Genomic DNA, 21,293 nt, shown 5'->3' on the forward strand with positions numbered 1-21,293 from the left:
TCAACTCTGGTCCCCTGCTCCATTACTTTGAATCTGACCAGCCTGAGTGTGCTGAGCGCGCACACACACACAGTGGAGCTGAAGGTTTTCTGGATAAGTCTTTCCATAATTTGGATCTAAACATTTTAAGTCTACAAAAAATACTTTAAAACCCCAAAAAAACCAATAGGATTGTTTTGCCTCCAACAAGGTTCAATTTTGATTAAGTTGGAAGTACAATGTAAGGTTTTATTATTGCACAGAAAAAGTAAACCTTTTTAAAAAAAAATTTAATTATTTTATCAAAATTAGGGATGCAACGAATACAGAATTTGGCCTTTTTCAGCACGATTCGGCCGAATCCTTCTGCCCGGCCAATCCGAATCCTAATTTGAATATGCAAATTAGGGGTGGGGAGGGAAATTGAATATGCAAATTAGGGGTGGGGAGGGAAATTGTGAGTCTTTTTGTCACAAAACAAGGAAGTAAAAAATGTTTTACTCTTCCCATCCCTAATTTGCATATGCAAATTAGGATTCAGATTCAGTTCGGTATTCCACCAAATATTTCGCAAAGGATTCGGGGGTTCGGCGGAATCCAAAATAGTGGATTCGGTGCATCCCTAATTAAAATGGAGTCTATGGCACATGGGCTTTCTGGTCATTTGGAGCGTTTCAAATATCTATTTGTATTTAAATGAAAGTTTGCAATCTTGATATAGGAGTTATCATTCTAAATATACTTAGCACTAATCAATATTTCTAAGAGCAGCATTCATTTATATACAACTACAGCATGCATATGCAAAGTATCCATGACAGAGTAAACAGTGACTCACTTCACTTGTGTTTGGGTTCCAGCATAATATTCGGCTGTCTTTTGCACTGCTCAGCAGTAGTTCTGGGTCATCTTTGCTCCAGGACATAGAGAGAATGCCCCTATAGGTTAAAAAAAATGTTGTATGGTAAAACAAATACTGTATGTGCTTTCTACTTTTAAACCTCTTCTGTTTGTGCTAGAATTTATATGTACATATCGGCAACATAAAAAAAACATGCTCTACTGAGTAAAGGGAGGAGAATTACTGAATTTATTAACGTAGTTCAGCTACAGAGTAAGTATGAATCAGCGCTTTACCAGCCAATGCATTTAGACAAGTGCACAACCCAAATAGATTTATCTTCCTGTTATATCCAGATGAAGATTGGTTTAGAGAGTAACTGTAGTGTTCCTGGTCCTCTACTGAAATTCAAATTGCTCGACTTACTTTATCAAAAAATCTTTCCTTTGAAATATCTACTTAGTACAAATATTAGTTCAGAGAATTCATTTAGCAGCCAACGCTGAATTTGCATGATATCAGGTACCCTCTTTTGTCAATGTATTTAATATGCTATTTAAACTACCACTCCCACATGATTCTGTTCATCTATCTGGTAGCTATAATGAGAATTAAAACAACAATTAATTACAATAATTAGAGGGTGCAACATCCAGTGGAATGCTATATCACAGAAACCTTAAAATTCCCATAAATAAAAAAACATCAATTAATCAGAAATAGGTGCAGCAGACTACTTAAAATGAAAACCTTTCTAAGTGTAACGTGCCCATTAGCAGTAGAGTTTCATGCATCAATGTTTTATTATTTTTTTGATATAAAACATGTTAAAGGTTTATCAGTTCCATAAACCTTTCACAAATAGGTTACATCACTCTTTATTTATGTTACTACCTTGTGTGGTTCTCCAGCATTTTCAGTGGGGAGCTGGCAAAACGCAGGTCCCAGACTTGAATTACAGGTAAGCGATCATCTTCAGAGGACAGGACAAGCTGGGTAGCAATTTCTGGGTGCCACATCATTCCCGAGCAATGCATCTGAAAACATAACGATTTTCAAATATACTGGAAAGTATTTGCTTGATTTTAAATATGAAAACTAACTTACAGTGGGTTAAAAAAATGATTCAACATCTAGTTTATAGACAACTTTTGATTTCCTTAAAACATCTCTAACTGCGAATTTGTGAAATTTTGCATTTTTTGTAAAACTGACCAATAGAAATCAAAACCCCAAAATTTTTCAAAATCAGCAATTATATAAAAGTAGATATATCTTAAAACAGAACACATCAAATTATAGAATAATATTAACTGGAGTCAGCGCTGCACAATATGTAAAAATACATGTTAATAATAACTGGAATAAAAATCACAACGTTTAATAAATGCTTTACAGCATTCAAAGGACAAATTCTTCAGACACCTTTCCTCTCAAGGTGATTCAACATCTAGTTTATAGCTAACTTTTGATTTCCTTAAAACATCTCTAATTGCGAATTTGTGAAATTTTGCATTTTTTGTAAAACTGACCAATAGAAATCAAAACCCCAAAATTTTTCAAAATCAGCAATTATATAAAAGTAGATATATCTTAAAACAGAACACATCAAATTATAGAATAATATTAACTGGAGTCAGCGCTGCACAATATGTAAAAACACATGTTAATAATAACTGGAATAAACATCACAACTTTAATAAATGCTTTACAGCATTCAAAGGACAAATTCTTCAGACACCTTTCCTCTCAAGGTGTAAACAGAAGCAGTACATGCTTACTCTGTTGCTGTGGTCACTGACTTTAATGACAGGTTCATTCTTGCGGAGATCCCATACCACAGCTTTGCCACTGGGATGGGCAGATGATAAGATGTGTTGTACCTGTTGATTCCAAGAAACTGCACTGATGTCTTCTATGGGCTTTAAAAAGAATGCATGAAATTAACACAAACATTCTCTGGCACGCAGCGTGCATGTCATTAACCCACAAAGGCTTACATGATGCCATTCCTTCCTTTTGCAGGATTTATTACTTTTACCAAGTGAGTGATTGCTTGTCACTATATATCTGCATTCCCCATACCCCAGATTTTTTGCATGTAACCTCCTAAATGGGACCCCAGAACAATTCTGGCATTCCGCTTAGGAGGTTACATGCAAAAAATCTGGGGTATGGGGAATTGTTATTTAGATAACAATATCTAAATGATTATAATTTGACAGCCCTTTGCAGCCATCAACTGACTATACATACACTCCAAATAAATAATTTTCTTTTTTAACATATGCACACCTTTTAATATTTGATCTTCATATTTCATTCCTGTGGAAAGGGTAAGTAATGCCCTGTATTATCTCTACCTCAGAATCAGGTGCCCCAGATCAAATGCAAATGAATACAACATCATTAGAGAGGAACTGGTCTGGTCTTATTTAAAAATCATGCATGCTCTTTTTTGACATGTATAGTTCAGCGTGCCTAAATTAAAAGAACTATCTGAGGCCTTTAGAAAGGTGTTTTTTAAAGAGACAAACAATTGGACACCTATCATTCCACTGAAAAATCATCTGCAAGTTAAGAATCAACTATTAATTTTTCATTAATTTCATCATATGTCTAAAATTCAATCAAAACTTGCAACATGACAATGAACCTAAAAAATCCAGTAAATCCAAGGAATAGCTAAAAAAAAACAAAAGATATGGAGGGTTCTGAAATGGCCAAGTTTCTTTTTCTGTTCAGTGACATCACCAGTATTTTATATACTGGTTGAATGAATATCAAATATTGTCCACATATTAAAAAGCAAAATAACTTTACATGGGATGAACTACTTATATTATTGTATATCTGAAGATGTCAACCATAAGTCATTGACATTTATTCTCTTGACTGCTACAACACCATGAAGTTCATATAGCGGTTAAAATGATTTATGGTCAAGCTTCTATTGCTAAACACTGAGTATTTGTATTGTATAAAGCCAAACAATTACCTGAGCTTTAGCTCCTGGGGTCATTGGCACAGTGAAGTTGTTCAAGTCCCAGATGAAAACCTCAGAATCACTGGCACCTGATGCAAGTAGGTTGCTCTGAAAACAGTAATTAAGAGAGGTATGCAATTAGTGTGGTACACATTTAATCTATTACATTTAAAAAAAAATATTCTATAAATAAACTCCAAAACATATTGGGCGACAGAATGCTTTTACAGAATTTTACTGTCAATACAATCAATATTATATTTGTACATTAGTGAATATATATCGTATTAGCATAACCATTACAAAAGCAGTTTATTATTAGATGCCTACCTGAAATGGGTTTAAATCAAGAGCCCTAACAGGGCTAGAATGTTTGTCATTTTTTGCAATAACTGGTTCCTCTCCTGATGCGAGGATCTGAGAAGCGCTATATAAAGTTATCACTCCATTATCTCCTCCCGTAATAATCACTCCAGACGAACCCAACAGGTCACTTCCAAAGCTGCCCCAAAGTATCTTATGGAACCTGACAAGACAAAATAGTTCCTGTTAAAGGAATTGTTCAGTGTAAAAATAAAAACTGGGTAACTAGGCTGTGCAAAACAAATGATGTTTCCTATATAACTTGTTAGCCAAAAATGTAATTATCTAAAGGCTGGAGTGACTGGATAGCTAACATATTAGCCAGCACCCAACTTCCTGCTTTGCAGCTCTCATATTGGTTACCAGTCAGTAACCAATCAGTGACTTGAGTGGGGCCATAAGGGTCATAGCTGTCTAATTTGAAAATGAGTGCTATTGATCAAAAGCAGACTATCTGAACAATAGTCCAGTTAGTGTGGCCCCCTTCAAATCACTGACTAGCAAATAGGGAACAGATTAATTATGTGGTGTAAAAAATGGCAGAATAATGAGCCACATATCACATGGGATCACCGTGTAACAAACAGCGTAAAAATGGCATAATTTCTTACTGGCTTTTTCTTTGAGCAACTTCCGACGGAGCTTACTTACAGAAGTCCGAAGCAGTGTAAAATAATCTGGCATTCGCATGGTGAAAATTAAAACACACCTTGATAAATTTGCCACTTATTTTACACAACTTTTACTCATTTTTTGGACGACTTTCGTTTTAAACAGTATAATAAATAGGCCCTAAGAGTTGTAAAGCAGGAAGTTGGATTCTGGCTATTACGTTAGACATTCGCTCAGTCCAGCCTTTATTACATTTTTGATAACTACATTATATTACAAACTTTTTTTTATTTTGCACAGCCTATTTACCCAGTTTTTTTCTTTTCTGTATGCTTTTAGAGTATGGATGAGAACCCACATACTCCCCATTAATTTGCTTTATATCTATCCCATGCATAAATAAACATTATTATGGCACTGGTCAAACTCAAATGTGCTAATGTGTTTTCATGCTGAAAATCACCAATTCTGGTGCTTTCATCACTAGTTAGGTGCTAATTTATTAATGTTCATAATCATGTTTTGCTGCAATTTGAGTAAATCACAGCAAAATATCACAATCACTATTTTTCTTGATCACCCCCCCCCCGTGTAAAGTGCAATCATAAAAGTGAAAAAAGATTCCCGTGTACTGCAGGAGAATGCAACTTAAACTACTGCCACCTGGATTTCCTCCAGTGAATAGACAGGAGTGGTAGCGTTTCAATAATGGAAATCAACATAATTAAAAAAGAAATAACTGTGCAAATGTTATTATTATTATTTAAACATCTGTGCTGTAAGAAAAAATTGTGTTTCTTTTTATGGTTTTTATTTATTCATAGATCGAAAACAGCATACCTGACATTTTGGGGCACTAATGGACAAAAGTGAATTATTATTATCTTTTCGAAGTTAAAAAATGTTGATACTTTGATAATCAAACTATTTTTTCGATTGAAAACGTCCGATTTCGATCGAAGTAAAAATCGTACGATTGATCGATTAAATCGTTCGAATCGAACAGTTTTACAAAAAAATACTTTGACTACTTAAAACTTAGCCAAACACTCAGAAAGGTTATAGGAGGTCCCCCATAGGCTAAACAGCAATTCGACAGGTTTAAGGTGGCGAAGTCGAAGTTTTTTAAAGAGACAGTACTTCGATTTTCGAAGTTGAAGCTTTTTCAATTCAAATCGAATTTTGGCCTATTCGAAGGTCGAAGTACCCAAAAATTACTTCGAAATTCGAAGTTTTTGAATTCGAAAATTCACTTCGACCCTTAGTAAATGGGCCCCTAGGTTACATATATTGTACAGGTATGGGATCTGTTAACTGGAATCCCATTATCCAGAAAGCTCTGAATTACGGAAAGGCTGTCTCCAATAGACTCCGTTTTATCCAAATAATCAACATTTTTAAAAATTATTTCCTTTTTCTCGGTTATAATAAAGCAGTACCTTGTACTTGATCCTAACTAAGATATAATTAATCCTTATTGGAAGCAAAACCAGCCTTTTGGGTTTATTTAATGTTTACAAGATTCACAATGTTACAATGTGTGCCACCAAGCAAAAGGGTTTCTAAATCTAGTTTCCTGAGTGCACTGTACTTCAATAATACATTATACTTGCATTATAATAATGCAGTGTATTGTTCATACCTGTTAGAGACTGGATAGACGCCTCTTCTTTTCATAGCAGGGTGGGGGTCTCCAAGGTCCACCTCAAAAATTTCCAGGGCAGCACTGGTGTTGAAGGAGGCATCAAGCTGTTTTGCTGATGTTCCTAAGGCATAAGTACAAGGAAAACAATAGGTTTTTGACATTTTACTACACTAAAGGATTAAGAAAAATAAAGTCAAACACTATAAAAGATGTACTGAAATTATGGGTCATATTAGTTGCTTTTCACTAGTGCGGAGACATAATAGAAAATAATCTGAATTTGCAACTCTAAATTAAGGGGCACAAGTTAAAAAACGTTGAAATTCGTCCATCGAATTTGATACTACGATAGTCGAAGTATTTTTTCTATCGAAAAACGGCAGTTTTCGAAGTAAAAATCGTTCGATTGATCGATTAAATCATTCGAATCAAAAGATTTTACAAAAAAATACTTTGACTATTCAAAGCTTAGCCAAACACTCAGAAAGGTTATAGAGGTCCCCCATAGGCTAAATAGCAATTCGGCAGGTTTAAGGTGGCGAAGTGTCGATGTCTGAGTTTTTTAAAGAGACAGTACTTTGATTTTCGAAGTCAAAGTTTTTTCAATTCGAATTTTGGCCTATTCGATGGTCGAAGTTTCCAAAAATTACTTTGAAATTTTACGTTTTTGAATTCGAAAATTCACTTCGACCCTTAGTAAATGGGCCCCTAAGAGGCACATTTATCAAGGGTCGAATTTCGAATTCATGTGAGTTTTTTTTTTAAACTCCCTTAAATTTGATTGAATTTGAAATTCAACAGGGGAGATTTATTATAAAAATCACATTTTTAAAACTCCGATGAATTTTACCGATCTGAAAACTCGAATTGTTTTCGATTCGTACAAATCGAGTTTTTCTAACGAGAAAAAAAACTTGAATGTCAGGAAGGGTGCAAACATCTCCAAATTGATCCTTGGATCTCTCCCATTGACTTAAACAGTATTTGACAGGTTTTAGGTATCTAATAGCCAATTTATATTTCTTAAAGGGCCAGAATAAGATAAATCTCGAAAATCGAATTACAATTATTTTAAAAAAACTTGAATCGAGTTTGGATAACTCCCTAGTCGAATTTTACCGGCTTGATCATAAAAAAAAAAAAAAAAATGACTGGAATGAGAGTCAGAATATGAACAGGGGAGTGCTTTAATAGAAAGATAAGCAAGAAATATTCTAGCTTTGCAATAAATATTTTTCTGGTTGCCATGTCGTTTAAAGCAGAATGACCAAATGTCTGCAAGATGGTTCCCGAGTCCATTCACACCATGGCAAATCATACATCACAAAGACCCCCTCCCAGTCAGTGCATATGCAACTGCCTACACTGGAGCTGTATAAAAGTAAAATTTTAACCTCTACCTAGAAATCTTTTCTTTTCTACTTTTTAATCTATTTGCATTTTTAATATTAACATTTGAAATATTTAAGCTCATATTTTAACACCGAAATGCCTCGCTATAACACTCAATGGTGTCTGAATACATTGCCAACGTTACTCAAACATTAAAGAAGGTGAAGATGGCTGAAATTCTTTCTATAAAGGATCAATTTAGCTCAGATGCATAAACACTGTCAGGAATGCTTGTTTATGGCCACAAGGTATCTGGTGTAAGCTGAAAAGCAAGTTTACAATGTGAAAACAGCCAAACCTGTTGCTAAGAAAACTGGGTGTTGGTTGGCTGGGCTCCAGACTTGAACAGCAGATCGTTCGATTTCTTTCAGCTTCATTCTCTAAAGAAATACATACGTTAAATGTTAATAAACAGTGCTGTTTGAAGGTATCAATTGCAATTTTGTTTCAGGTTTCACGGTTGCTCCCAAGGGCTTCACATGAAATCCAAGACACTATTGCAGTGTTTTTGGCTAGGTTTAAAAATTCTTTGGTATACCTACATTCTTTCAGACTGTATATACAATTCGCTGGTGGGGACCACAGTGAAAAATCATGGCAAAACATTTAATGAATATCTGTTTTGATAAAATTATGCATTTTAAAGCTTCTGCGGTTTGTTTGTTTTTTTCATCCTTCGCTTGGCTTTCTTATTTATTAGAACTAAACACTAATTTAATATTTAAATGCGTTAAAGAGCTAAAGCACATAGTGAAGTGTAATTATGAAAATTAAAAATCAAAGTCCAGGAAACTGCTTGGTTCTCAAAGACTGCATAGTTAGACCACTAAAATACTGTAGCCAAAAAGCACTGCAGTCAAATTAAATACAGGTATGGGACCTGTTATCCAGAATGCTCGGGATCTGGGGTTTTCCGGATAACGGATCTTTTTGGTCTTCATACCTTAAGTCTACTAGACAATCATGTCAACATTAAATAAACCCAATAGGCTGGTTTTGCTTCCAATAAGGATTAATTATATCTTCGTTTGGATCAAGTACAAAGTGCCGTTTTATTATTACAGAGAAAAAGGAAATCATTATTTAAAATTCTAATTATTTGGATACAATGAAGTCTATGGGAGATGGTCCGTAATTTGGTGCTTTATGGATAACGGGTTTTCGGATAACGTTCCCATACCTGTACTATCATCGTTTCCAATTACAAAGCATGGGAACTACATTTTTCTATGCTAAGTTCTATAAAAAGCGGTGTTACGAAATGGCGTTATATACCTTGAGACTTCTTGCATGTGCATTCCACTGAGAATGTTGTAAAAATATGCCAGAGTGTGTTCCCAAGTGCTAACAGCCATAACTAATTTTACGCTAAGTGCTTTCTATTACAGTCAGTACAAAGTGACTCTACCTGGTGTTTTGATCTTTACTTCTCATAAGCAGAAATAGTTATAGCAGGAGCGGCAATAGCATAGCCAGGAAAACTACAGACACATAACCAAAATAGCCAGAATTTCAGGCATAAAGCATGCCAGGATAATTATTGGAGAGACAGAACGTAGAACCAGTTACACAGGCAGCTGAAAATGCAATAAAAAGACATTTATTGTTCTGCTGATTTTTTCAAAATTTCAGGTAATGACTATTTTATAAAACACCATGCTGTTCTCTAGTAAAATACAACTATTGCAACATGTAGGAAAAGATTAGATAAGAACTTCTCAAGTCACAAGAAGTGGACACTTATAGAATGGCATCTGGGTTTGAAATCTCAAGGTTCATTTTGAGTCTCTAAAGCTGTAACAATAGAACAACAAATCCAGACATGCACAAACATTAGTCATTATGGGAGGAGGCATGAAGGAAGTCAGAGATTGCTTTAGAACCTTGCAATCCATTTTCAAAGACTAAACAAGACTTTTTAATTTCATCACCAGACAGTGAAATAACATTACACATTTGGGGCAAATTAACTAACCTCCGAAAATTCGACAGCGACGGCTTCGCTCACATTGCAACACTTCGCCAGGCGTAAATTCGCCAAGACAACGCTAACTCACTAAATCCGAAGTTGCGTCCAGGGCGCCGAACGCTGGCGAAGTAGTGCTAGCGTTACTGCGGCAAGTGAAGCGAAGTTGCGCTAGCGTTGGCTATTTGCATACGGCGGGAAGTTAAAGTTAAATGGACGTATATGTTGCAGCAAATACATTACATTACACAAGCCCGGGAAACCTTAATAAAATAAGAGGTTATAATGCCCTACACATGAGCTCAGTGTATAGTTTATGTGCCATATGTTAGGAAATGTAGGGGGGAAGGCAGGTACCCCAGAAAAAAATGTACTATCTTTTGCAGCCTATCACCCTGAAAAATGAAAAGTCGCTATTTTTTGAGGAAGTCCTATCTACTCCATTGCACTTCGCCTGGTCTGAGGTGGCGAAGGCAAGTCTGGCGCAAGAGGTAACGTTTAGTAAAATCCACATCTTAGTGAATTTGCGTAGTTACGTCCCTTCACCAGAGCGAAACTTCGCCGGGTGTAAGGGAGCGGATCACTGCTAGAGTCTATCTCCATCGCTAGCGATGTTATGCCTGCACCCGTTAGTAAATCGGCGAAGTAACAAAATGATGTCACGCTGGCGAAATTTCGCTAACGTTAGTCACTTCGCCTTTAGTAAATATGCCCCTTAGTATTTTGCTAGCCCAGACAGGTATTTATTAATTGTGTCCCCAAATACCCATGTTCATATATATCATTTTTAGTATAACAGAGTTATATTCTGAGACAATCTGCAAGTGGTTTTTCTTTATTCATTATTTGTGGTTTTTGAATTCGTTTTTTAATTCAATTTTATTTATCTGGTTCCTAGTGTCCAAATTACCCTAGCAACCATGCACGGATTTGAATAAGAGACTGGAATATGAAAAGGAGAGGACCTGTTTAGAAAGATGGGTAATCAAAATTAGCCATAATGATAAATGTATAGCTTTACAGAGCATTTGTTTTTAGACAGGGTCAGTGACCCCCATTTGAAAGTTGAAAAAGCGAGAAGGCAAATAATAAAAAAAAAAAAAAAAAAAAAACTAATAAAAAATACAGAAGAGCTGACAAATTGCTTAGACTTGGCCATTTTATAACATAGTAAAAGATAACTTAAAGGGGAACTCCACACAAACATAACTTGAGCTTTTTGAAAAGTAAACATAATTTCAAGCAACTTTGCAATATGCATCAATTAAAAAATATGCAGACTTTTCATGATTTTTTAATGGTTTGGATCAGTTCCCTAAGCCTAGCCCCCTGCTCTCCTACTGATCTGTCTGACTACTTTTCTGAGCTGGCTGACTACTGTTACTTTGTATCAACAGCCATCTGTTCTTAGCCTGCATCCTCCAAACCCCACAATTGCCTGCACACATGATTTCAATAAGGAAAGGAACATCATAGTGCAATGCATTGTGGGTTATGTAGTTCCTGCATGCTGTCTGTAAGCTGTGGAGTTGTTATAATTTGTAACATCATTGTTTAGTCCCTCCTTCTCTGCCAGGATTTCAAATGCAGAAAGAGAAGAACTGCTAAAAAGCTGGATTTCAACATAGAAAATGGCATTTATTCATACTTTTTGAAGAAACAAGTAACTGTGATGGGCATATTAGGGGTTTCTTTGTTATGTGGCCTCTTTATCAAATTTTGGTTTGGAAGCCGGAGTTCCCCTTTAAAAATAAAGGAATAGAAACACCAAAATATGAAAGTGTTTAAATGGAATAACAATATAATGTACTGTTGCCCTGCACAGATAAAACTGGTGTATTTGCTCCAGACACACAACCATCATTTACCTAGACAAGCTGCTATGTAAACATTGGGGCAGTCATTCAAGCACAGGATAGATGAGTAGATGATAGATACCTTCCAAAGAATCCCATTGTATACTACACAACATCTTGTTAATAAAACCATAGTGGGGTATCTAAAGCAAATAAATATATTATACTTTCATACTTCAAAAACATTTTTGGTGTTGCTGTTCCTTTAAGTTCACCATTCCAGGAATTAATTAAAGCAAATACCAAAAATAGCAAAATATACATTTTCAAACTGTGACTTACTTACACCAGCACAAAAAACAGGCAAAAATCCCCCAAACACATAAACATTTAAATGTTTAAACAATTTACAAAGGCACAGTCAGTCAATCTCTCAGACAGGAGTTAAGGTGGCCATAGATGCAAAGATCCGCTCGTTTGGCCACATCGGCAAACGAGCGAATCTTTCCCTGATATGCCATTAACAAACATGGCTTTATCGGGGGTAATCTGATTGTTCGGCCGTATGGCCGAACGATCCGATTACGATGTGCCGTGGGCTCCGGCGGGATCGGTCGGGTCAAAATGAAACCTGACCGATCGACCAAACGACCGATCTCCGCCGGACGCAAGATGTCAGCATTAGTACGATAGGATCTGTGTGTCTATGGCCACCTTTAATCTCATACCCAAACTGGATTTACATCTGTATCAGTCCCTGCACAGCTTCTCCTGTCTCCCTGGTGCACTGGTCATGTGACCTTGTTTATATAAACTATATTAGAGTTTCTGAAGCAAATGCAACAATTGTACAATGCAGAGCAACAATATATTATATTTTATTACTTTAAAACACTAATTTTTTTGCTCTCTGCAAAGGGGAACAAAACACTTGAAATCTTTCAAAGTGAATGGGGATCACTGCTATGTAGAGGGTGCTGCAGAGTTATTTCCCCATTGTTTAGCTGCAGACTGACAGGGGCTTGCAGCTGTGATTTTCTCATGTGAGAAGTCACATGAATTCTCAACGTTTTTCTATGGTTTGCCTACTACAGCTGGCATATTCCATGTCAATACACCCTTATACATTTGCCACAGGCATTGGAATCACAATTCTTTAGACTCATCTCATTTAGATTTTCCAAAACAACAAGTTCCAGTATGACTGGAAAGAAAATTAAGCAACTAGGTTGTCTATAAAATAAATTAAAAAAAAAAAACAGATTCTTTCAAAATAAATATATGCATTCACTGAACCGCTGACTGCTTCTCCAAACATTGTTGTATATTCTTCAGAAGCGTTATATGCTAGATATTAATACAAATGCAAACTAGGATACACCAAATCCAGGATTCGATTTGGGATTCAGTTGTACTCAATGTTTTTTTCACTTTCCACACAGTTTTTTCAGACACCAGAAATAAAGAAGACTTTTGCCAATGGCTTTCAATTATTTATTCCTGATAATTTTTCTTACATTGAAGATTAAAGTTTCATTTTTCACCTTCTTCTGAAGCAGCTCTATGGGGGGGGGGTTCCACTAATTCTGTATACTGTTCTAATTTTATACATTCATTAATATATTTCTTAGCTTTGCCTGTTTGTTAAAGGTAGCTGATACAATAGTTGCTAATATTCCACAGATGCTGCTGAGAAATGTATCAACTAATGTAGCATAATGCAACATTTGCACCAGGATTAGTGAGCTGCCCGACTGAAACAACAGTGAGAGCAACATTAATAGGATGGTTCACCTTTGTTGAGCACTACCCATAAAGCAACTAATAACTCCCCCAAGCATAACAAACAAGGTTTGTATCCTAAAAATGCTCAATCTACTGAGAGGCATCTCAGGACTTTTACTAGAGGGCGGTTTGTTTTTTCTCAAGGCACCATGGATCAGCTCTGCCCTTACTTTACTCTTATGGACTACCAAAAATATCATTGTTATTGGCCAAATACCGGTACATTGCTTTTACACATGTTTCAATAAACTTTATCGAAAGATTGATTTATACATTTTTATGGAGGTGACTGTGCATAGTGATTGTTTGATCCACTGGGTTTGTAAAAGTATTACGCTCCACAAAATTGAATGAGCGGATCTTTCCCCAATATGCCATTAATGAGCATGGCTATATCGGGGGTAATCTGATTGTTTGGCCGTATGGCCGAACTATCCAATTACGATGTGCCGTGGGCTCCGGCGGGAACGGTCGGGTCAAAATCAAACCTGACCAATCGACCAAACGACCGATCTCCGCCGGACGAAAGATCTCGGCACACGCCACTCACGATCCGAAAATCGTACGAATCGAGGATTCGTACGATAGGATCTGTGTCTATGGCCACCTTTACTCCCATACTGCTAAAATGATGATAATGTCGGAGTTAATTTCTCCTGCATGCAAAGTCCAGCTGCTCCCTCCCCTCTCAGGGACTATCAGAGAAGGTGAAGTAAGCAAGGCATTCCCCTCCCTCCCCCAGCAGCTCAAAGAGAAGCCATTCTGAAGCGAGCCAGTTAGCTGCTCACTAATATTTACACGCACTCCCTCCCTATCTGTCTTCCCTGTAGTAATCAGCTACTCTATAATGAGGAAGATGTGTACACACTTGACTTTAAGGAACAGTAACGCCAAAAAATGAAAGTGTTTAAAGTAATGAAAATATAATGCAGTATTGCCCTGCACTGGTAAAACTGACCTGTTTGCTTCAGAAACACTAATTTAGCTCATATAAGCAAGCTGCAGCGTAACAAAAGTGGAAATTGAAAAAGGGCTAAATGATACAGGTTAAATAGTGGACAACGGATTACACCATTATGTTCTAAAGAGCTTAACTGCTATCTTACCTGATCCTTTTTTCTTCTGAATGGCTTCTGTGTAGCAATGGCAGAAATTGAAAAAAGCACAGGTTAAATAGTGGAGAACAGATAACAACATTATGTTATACAGAGCTTATTTGCTATCTGCTGTTTAACCTGAGCCTTGTCTCCTTTGAATGGCTGCCCCCATTACTACACAGCAGCTTATTTATATAAACAATAGTAGTGTTTCTGAAGCAAACAGCAGTTTTAACAGTGCAGAGCAACACTGCATTATATTTTTATTACTTTAAAACAATTTCATTTTTTGAGGTTACTTTTCCTTAAAAGGTGGCCATAGACACAGAGACCTCTCCCCAATATGCCCACCTAAAGGTGACCATACACGGACAGATAAAGCTGCCGATATTGGTCGTTTAGACCAATTTGACAGCTTATCTTCCCATGTATGGGGGCTTCCGATGGGTCTTCCCGTTCGATAACTGGCCACGATATCGATCGGGAAGGTTTGATTTTTTTACCTGACCAACCCATCGGAGCCCCTTGGCGTATCGTAATCCAATTGTTCGACCAAATGGCCGAACATTCGGATTACCCCCGATATAGCCATGCCGTTAGTGGCATATCGGGAAAAGATCCGCTCATTTGCCGATGTTGCCAAACGAGCAGATTTTTGAGTCTATGGCCAGCTTTAAGGTGACAGATATCGGCCTGATCTGATTGTGGGCCCTAGGGTGCAACGACGGATCACAAGCTGAAAATACAGGCGAGATTAAGAAGCGCATCAACGAAACCGACTATGAACTATGGTTCCCTGAACTATGGTTCAGGGAAGCCCATCGTAGAGCCCCATACACTATCCAATAAGATTACTACTTAATCTTAATCTGTCAGCAGTTTATATCGACCCATATATGGGGACGGGGACCTTTAGCAAGTGGATGGAACTTACTGAAGCACCAGCTGCCCACACCTGGCGTTACATAACTTTTCAGCCCACTCCTGTGCTAAAGAGGTAGTTCACCTTCAAATTAACTTTTAGTATTATGTAGAGAGTGCTATTCTAAAACAATTTGCAATTAGTTTTCATTTTTTTTTTGTGTTTTTTCAAGTTATTTAGCGTTTTAATTCATCAGCCCTCCAGCCTGCAATGTCAGCAATTTGGTTGCTAGGATCCAATTTACCCTAGCAACCATGCACTGGAATAGATGCGGAATTGAATAGAAAAATGAGTAATAAACAGCAACAATAACAATAAGTGTGTAGCCTTACACGGCATTTGTTTTTAGATGGGGTCAGCACCCTGTCCATTTGAAATATTCAGAAGAAGGCAAATCATTTTAAAACCATAGAAAAAAATAAGGCCAACTAAAGTTTCTTGGAATTAGCCATTCTATAACATACTAAAAGTTAATGTAAAGGTGAACCACCCCCTTCCCAGGTGCCTATACTATCTACTGTCATAGGGAGAAATACTGACTTGTCAGGTATTCATCTCAAAAATGGTAGAGAATAGTTCATACACGGGCATTGCATATATACTTAACATGACTGCATTTAGGTGACAGTGACCTACCCATTCAAAGTTTACAATTTTAGCGAAACAGTCAGAAAAAGGAAGATATAACCTAAGCATAGCTTTTGCGTGTCACAGCTACAAAATGACAAATACCCTGCCATAAACCGTACTGAGAATTGTCTCTGCTAAAACACTCAAATTGCATAATGTCTTCCTAAAAATGTATCCCCCAAAAATCACACGCAGCACAGATTCTCCATTCTCTGTACCAGCATGAAGCTCCGCCCCCTTTAGTTTGCTGAGGTGGTCCCCTTCTTTGACTGTCTAGTCTGTCAAAAAGGTCTTTACGGAGCATTCCTTCTGTCGGAGGAGGTCCCAGTGAGCATGTGCAGCATTTTTTTTTTCATTTTGCCAGCTCATGCCTGTCAGTACTGCAACGGCAATCCTGCCTGGTGATATCAGACACGGGGAGGAGAATAAAGATGTCAAGTCAGGGAAATAGTGTTGGGAGAAAGTCTCCGGAAAGATATTAAGCAAGCTAAATACACCAAATTTTAGGTATGCACCCTAAAATATAACTGTGTTAGGTTTTAGGTATTAAGCAACTGGAGAGTTTACATGTCCTTTAAGCTTACTAAAGTATTTAAACCTTTTAAATAATTAACATGGATTTATGCAGTTTAGTCACCATCAAATACAAGGTACAAGTATGGGATCCGTTATCTGGAAACCAGTTATTGAGAAAGCTTTGAATCGTAGGATGGATATCTTCCATAAACTCCATTTCAATCAAATCATTCAAATGTTTAAAAAATATTCAATTTTTATAAAATAATAAAACAGTGCCTTGTGCTAAGATATAATTATGGTTACAATTGGAGGCAAGACAAGCCCTTTGGGTTTAATTAATGTTTTTTTGTAGACAAGGTATGAAGATTCAAATTACAGAAAGATCCCTTATCCAGAATACTGTAGGTCCAGTGCATTCTGGATACCTGTACTGGTTTATTATTACAGAAAAAAAACTATGAGATATGGCCTTGCTGTATTTGACTTTTTTGAAAAACTAATTTCAAAATTAATTCCTAACCCGGAATGTAAAGAAAAAAGCAATGAACAAAAGAGCTGCCTCTAAACACTCATATAGCATTGGATGGCAAATTGTGTGTTGTCCTACTGAATTTTAGAATGAGGCTATACCCACTATTATTGTTTTCTTATAAAAGAGCATCATACATTTTTAATTCAGTATCCCATATGTTTAATGATTATCACAAAAGCTACATGTTACTTTGTTTCCATATTTTTCTGCTGAGAAGCTTATGACTGGCGGCAAATACAAGGAGTGAATAGGCTTTAGTGTAATGCAAACAATAGCTCATGGCAACGAGTATGCATACATGGTAGTCCGGTAGCCCAAGGGAAGAATGCTGAATATGTGGGGACACACTCAAAAGTGTTTATATCAATCCTTGTGTGCACTACAGGCCTGTGGGTTCCATACTGGGGTGTGCGGCTGTCACCTCAGAGCCCCTGGCCACCACAGTGTTGCAACTCGGTCGCCAGCATATACAAGCCCCCCCCATGCACGTGTATCTTGCATACATCATGTGTCACATGACCAAATTGAACTTGGGAATAAAGGAACGGTATAACCTCTGTTGTAAAATATTTAAATATAATACACAAAAGCCATGAATATCTTGTAAAATATATCCTTATAAACGGTGAGTAGTGATGTCATCAGTTATAAACGGTGAGTAGTGATGTAATTTCTGTCACATGACTCACTAAAATTTGTGTATTATAATTAATAAAGTACCCCCAGTTGTAAAATATGAGGATATTATAAGTTACCTCGGAGTTCCATGACCTGTATAAAAACACTCGGCCTTCGGCCTCGTGTTTTTATATGGTCATGAAACTCCTCGGTAACTTATAATATCCTTATATTTTACAAGAGGGGGTACTTTATTCACTATATTATAAGTAACTTTGGAGTTTCAAGATCTGTATAAATTTTTTTTGGGGTAATGATTTGGTAACATAATGCACAATTATTTCTTAATGTCCTTAGCACAGGGCTGCCCTAAGAAATCATAGGGTCCTGTACAACAAAATTATGAGAGGGCCCTCTCGGGGATCTAGTGGTTAAAGGGGACACATGTTCTCCTTAAAAGAAAGAAACCTATTTCCAAAATAGAAACATTAAATCCATACTGTGTTTATAAAAAAAAAACCTGATCCCTTGCCTGCAATTCCCCCCTTTAAATCCCCAACCCTTTACTCCCTAGATCAGAGGTCCCCAACCTTTTTTACCGGTGAGCAACATTCAAATGTAAAAAAAAAAGTTGGAAAGCAACATAAGGGTAAGGGCATACCTGGAGATTCGAGGAGATTTTGGCGCTTCAATTTCCGAAGTCGCCCAAAGTTTCCTCACAAGTAAATTTCAGGCGACTACGGAAATGGAAGCAACACGATTGCATTGGCGCAGACGTTTTTTTATAGAAGCAGGCGGAAGACACGGAGAAGCAGTTCGGGGAGAGTAGTCACCCCAAAGAAGAGGCGATTAGTCGCCGGGCGACTAAATCTCCCCGAATCTCCAGGTGTGCCCTTACCCTAAGAAGGCAAAAAGTTCCTGGGAATGCCAGATATAGACTGGAAGCCTTTCAGGAGACTCTATTTGGCAGAAGACACGGGGAAGCAGTTCGGGGAGAGTAGTCACCCCAAAGAAGAGGCAATTAGTCACCGGGCGACTAAATCTCCCCGAAACTCCAGGTGTGCCCTTACCCTAAGAAGGCAAAAAGTTCCTGGGAATGCCAGATATAGACTGGAAGCCTTTCAGGAGACTCTATTTGGCAGAAGACACGGGGAAGCAGTTCGGGGAGAGTAGTCATCCCAAAGAAGAGGCGATTAGTCACCGGGCGACTAAATCTCCCCGAATCTCCAGGTGTGCACTTACCCTAAGAAGGCAAAAAGTTCCTGGGAATGCCAGATATAGACTGGAAGCCTTTCAGGAGACTCTATATGGCACTACAAATGTTTTTATAAAACTAAAACTTGCCTTCAAGCCAGGAATTCAAAGTGAAGCACTTGCTTTGAGACCACTGGGAGCAATATGTCACAAGTCACTGGTTGGGGATCACTGCCCTAGATGGGGCTGGCTACATTACATTGAAACCATTATTGCTGCCCAAGTTCTGGATGGCGAGAAAGCAGTGTGCAGGGGTGTTTCTGAGCAAGGTTAGCTTTAGTGAGAAGCAAAGGCATAAAATGCTGCCCGCCATTCAGAACTCACAGCAGCTGTGGCTGCCTCGCTATAGTCCCATCAGAGGTGCCTAGGGATTTGTGTGATCATTTTTCAGTGTTATTTGTGCTAGTGATCCAAGTTAATGCAGCAAGCCAGGCCCCCAAATTAGGCACAACTGTGGACATTATTGGTTGAAAATTCTTGGCACAGTATACTGGCCAAACATAGTTGGTGGGCTTCAGGGTGTTCATCCATAAAGATTTTTTTGTATATTTTGTAAAATGAAAGAAAATATAACTATAAGTGATATAGTGCCCTGTTTGTCCATTCCTGATAAAGCAGAGAAGCACAGCAGGGTTGGCTGCTTGATTTCCCTCCCCAGCTTTCTGGTGATCACTGACCAAGAACATGTGCAGTTGAAGTCAGGATCAGATCACCTTCAACTGTACATTCTCCTTGCGGCCAGGGAGCTGGGGACAGAATATCACACAACAAATCCAGGGCGTAACTACAGAGGAAGCAGACCCTGCGACTGCAGGAGGGTCCAAGAGGTATAGGGGGCCCCACAAGGCCCTAAATAATAAGCAACCTTAAAAAAGATCAACCTTTGGATATGGTAGGGGCCCTAGAATTATTTTTCTGTGGGGCCCTGTAATATCTAGTTACTGTTGAGCTATTCTGTGGGCCTCTGAAGTGAATGAAGATAATATTAATGGCTCTTCTCGGTTAAATTAATGTTAATTGGAATGTTGCATACAATTTCCTCTTCATTAAGTAAATATAATTGTTTGGTGGAGTTCCCCTTGAAACCACAATTTATTATTAGGACAGAGAAATATAAGTAAGTCATGCATGGGTTTCCACTGTTCCCTACAAATATTACAACGATGAGAAGGGGGCGAGGCAGACATAGATGGGCTGGGGATTGGATAGATTGGAAGCCGGCTATTATAGGAGTGGGGATTGGGGCAGATACATTGGAAAGCAGAAATTTACCAGTAATTACCCTGCTAATAAATTTGTATTTGTATTACCAACTCTGGCATTAGCGGTTTTAATAGATAACACTAGTCCTATATGATAGATGTGGCAGAGGTTAACTGCATATATAACATGTCCCTGGCATTGAATTCCATGATGTAGGGACCAATGTGTCACACATGCTAGTGCCAGTCTGTGAGAAAGAAAGGATTTACTTGCAACAACCCAAAATCTGAACTTGATGAAGTTGAACACACCCTTTACAGCCACAATCCCACATGACACCGGGCAACACACACACTTCCCCCTCCTGCCCATGTGTAATACAGGCAGTGACTCCCAGGCTGCCCCTCACATACAGGCTATATCTATATATACATCTCCCCTCTGGCTCCTGACAGGCCAACAACACCCGTCCCCCGTCATAAGCCACGGCTCCCACAACTAGCCGATACCTGATCTGGGACCTCCAGCCTAGAGCTCGGCACCTTCCCAGAACTACTGCGCGCAGCCAAGCCTGTAGGAATTCTGGGAGTTGTAGTCTAACACGAGTTGGGGAGCAGCAGGTTGACAATTTGTGATAACAATAGCTTGTGTTCCTCTCACTAAATTCTGTGCGGCCAGCTCCCCCCTACATTACCTCGGCTTTCCTGCTTCTCCTCTGTCGGACCTTACAGCGTTTGGTAAAGAAGATGCCTGGAACTTGCTCTGTACGGCAGCCCAGGTGGCAAAAACACAGCAGAAAGCGTTTACTACGTGGGTCTCCCAGCAGCGTCCCTGCCCTGAGCAGCCTTGTCAGTGTGGCGTCAGGCTCATGGAAGCATGACTACTGCTGCCATCTACTGGTGCCTAATGCACACATTCCTTGTCAGCTTTTCGCTTTATTTGCGTCATGAACTAGGCAGTTGCTGTCATACAGCAGCATTAGCGCCAGAGGCGGCATCAGAATTTATAGGCAGGGGGACAATCACCCTGGGTCTGGCTGGTGCACTTACATTGATTAGCTGACCCCACTGCTGTCAGTGACGCGCAGACTTGGGGAGGAGCTTGGTGATAGCATTTCTTTTCCACACACAGCTTTCTGTATTGCTTGTTTGTC

General features: G+C 38.2%; 1 protein-coding gene across 1 annotated transcript in view; it reads right to left on the minus strand.

Moving 5' to 3' along the window:
• Positions 1–20,848, minus strand: part of sec31b.S (SEC31 homolog B, COPII coat complex component S homeolog) — a gene marked incomplete at its 5' end in the record, with an annotated part of 58,303 nt that extends 37,455 nt beyond the window's left edge. The window contains 8 exon segments of the mRNA NM_001091781.1: positions 818–917; positions 1,715–1,857; positions 2,602–2,742; positions 3,819–3,914; positions 4,137–4,332; positions 6,424–6,547; positions 8,117–8,198; positions 20,835–20,848. Of these exon segments, the coding sequence (NP_001085250.1) occupies positions 818–917; positions 1,715–1,857; positions 2,602–2,742; positions 3,819–3,914; positions 4,137–4,332; positions 6,424–6,547; positions 8,117–8,195 (879 nt within the window).
• Positions 20,849–21,293: the final 445 nt, after the last annotated feature.

The sequence above is a fragment of the Xenopus laevis genome, chromosome 7S (assembly GCF_017654675.1).
Source record: "Xenopus laevis strain J_2021 chromosome 7S, Xenopus_laevis_v10.1, whole genome shotgun sequence".
Lineage (NCBI taxonomy): Eukaryota > Metazoa > Chordata > Amphibia > Anura > Pipidae > Xenopus > Xenopus laevis.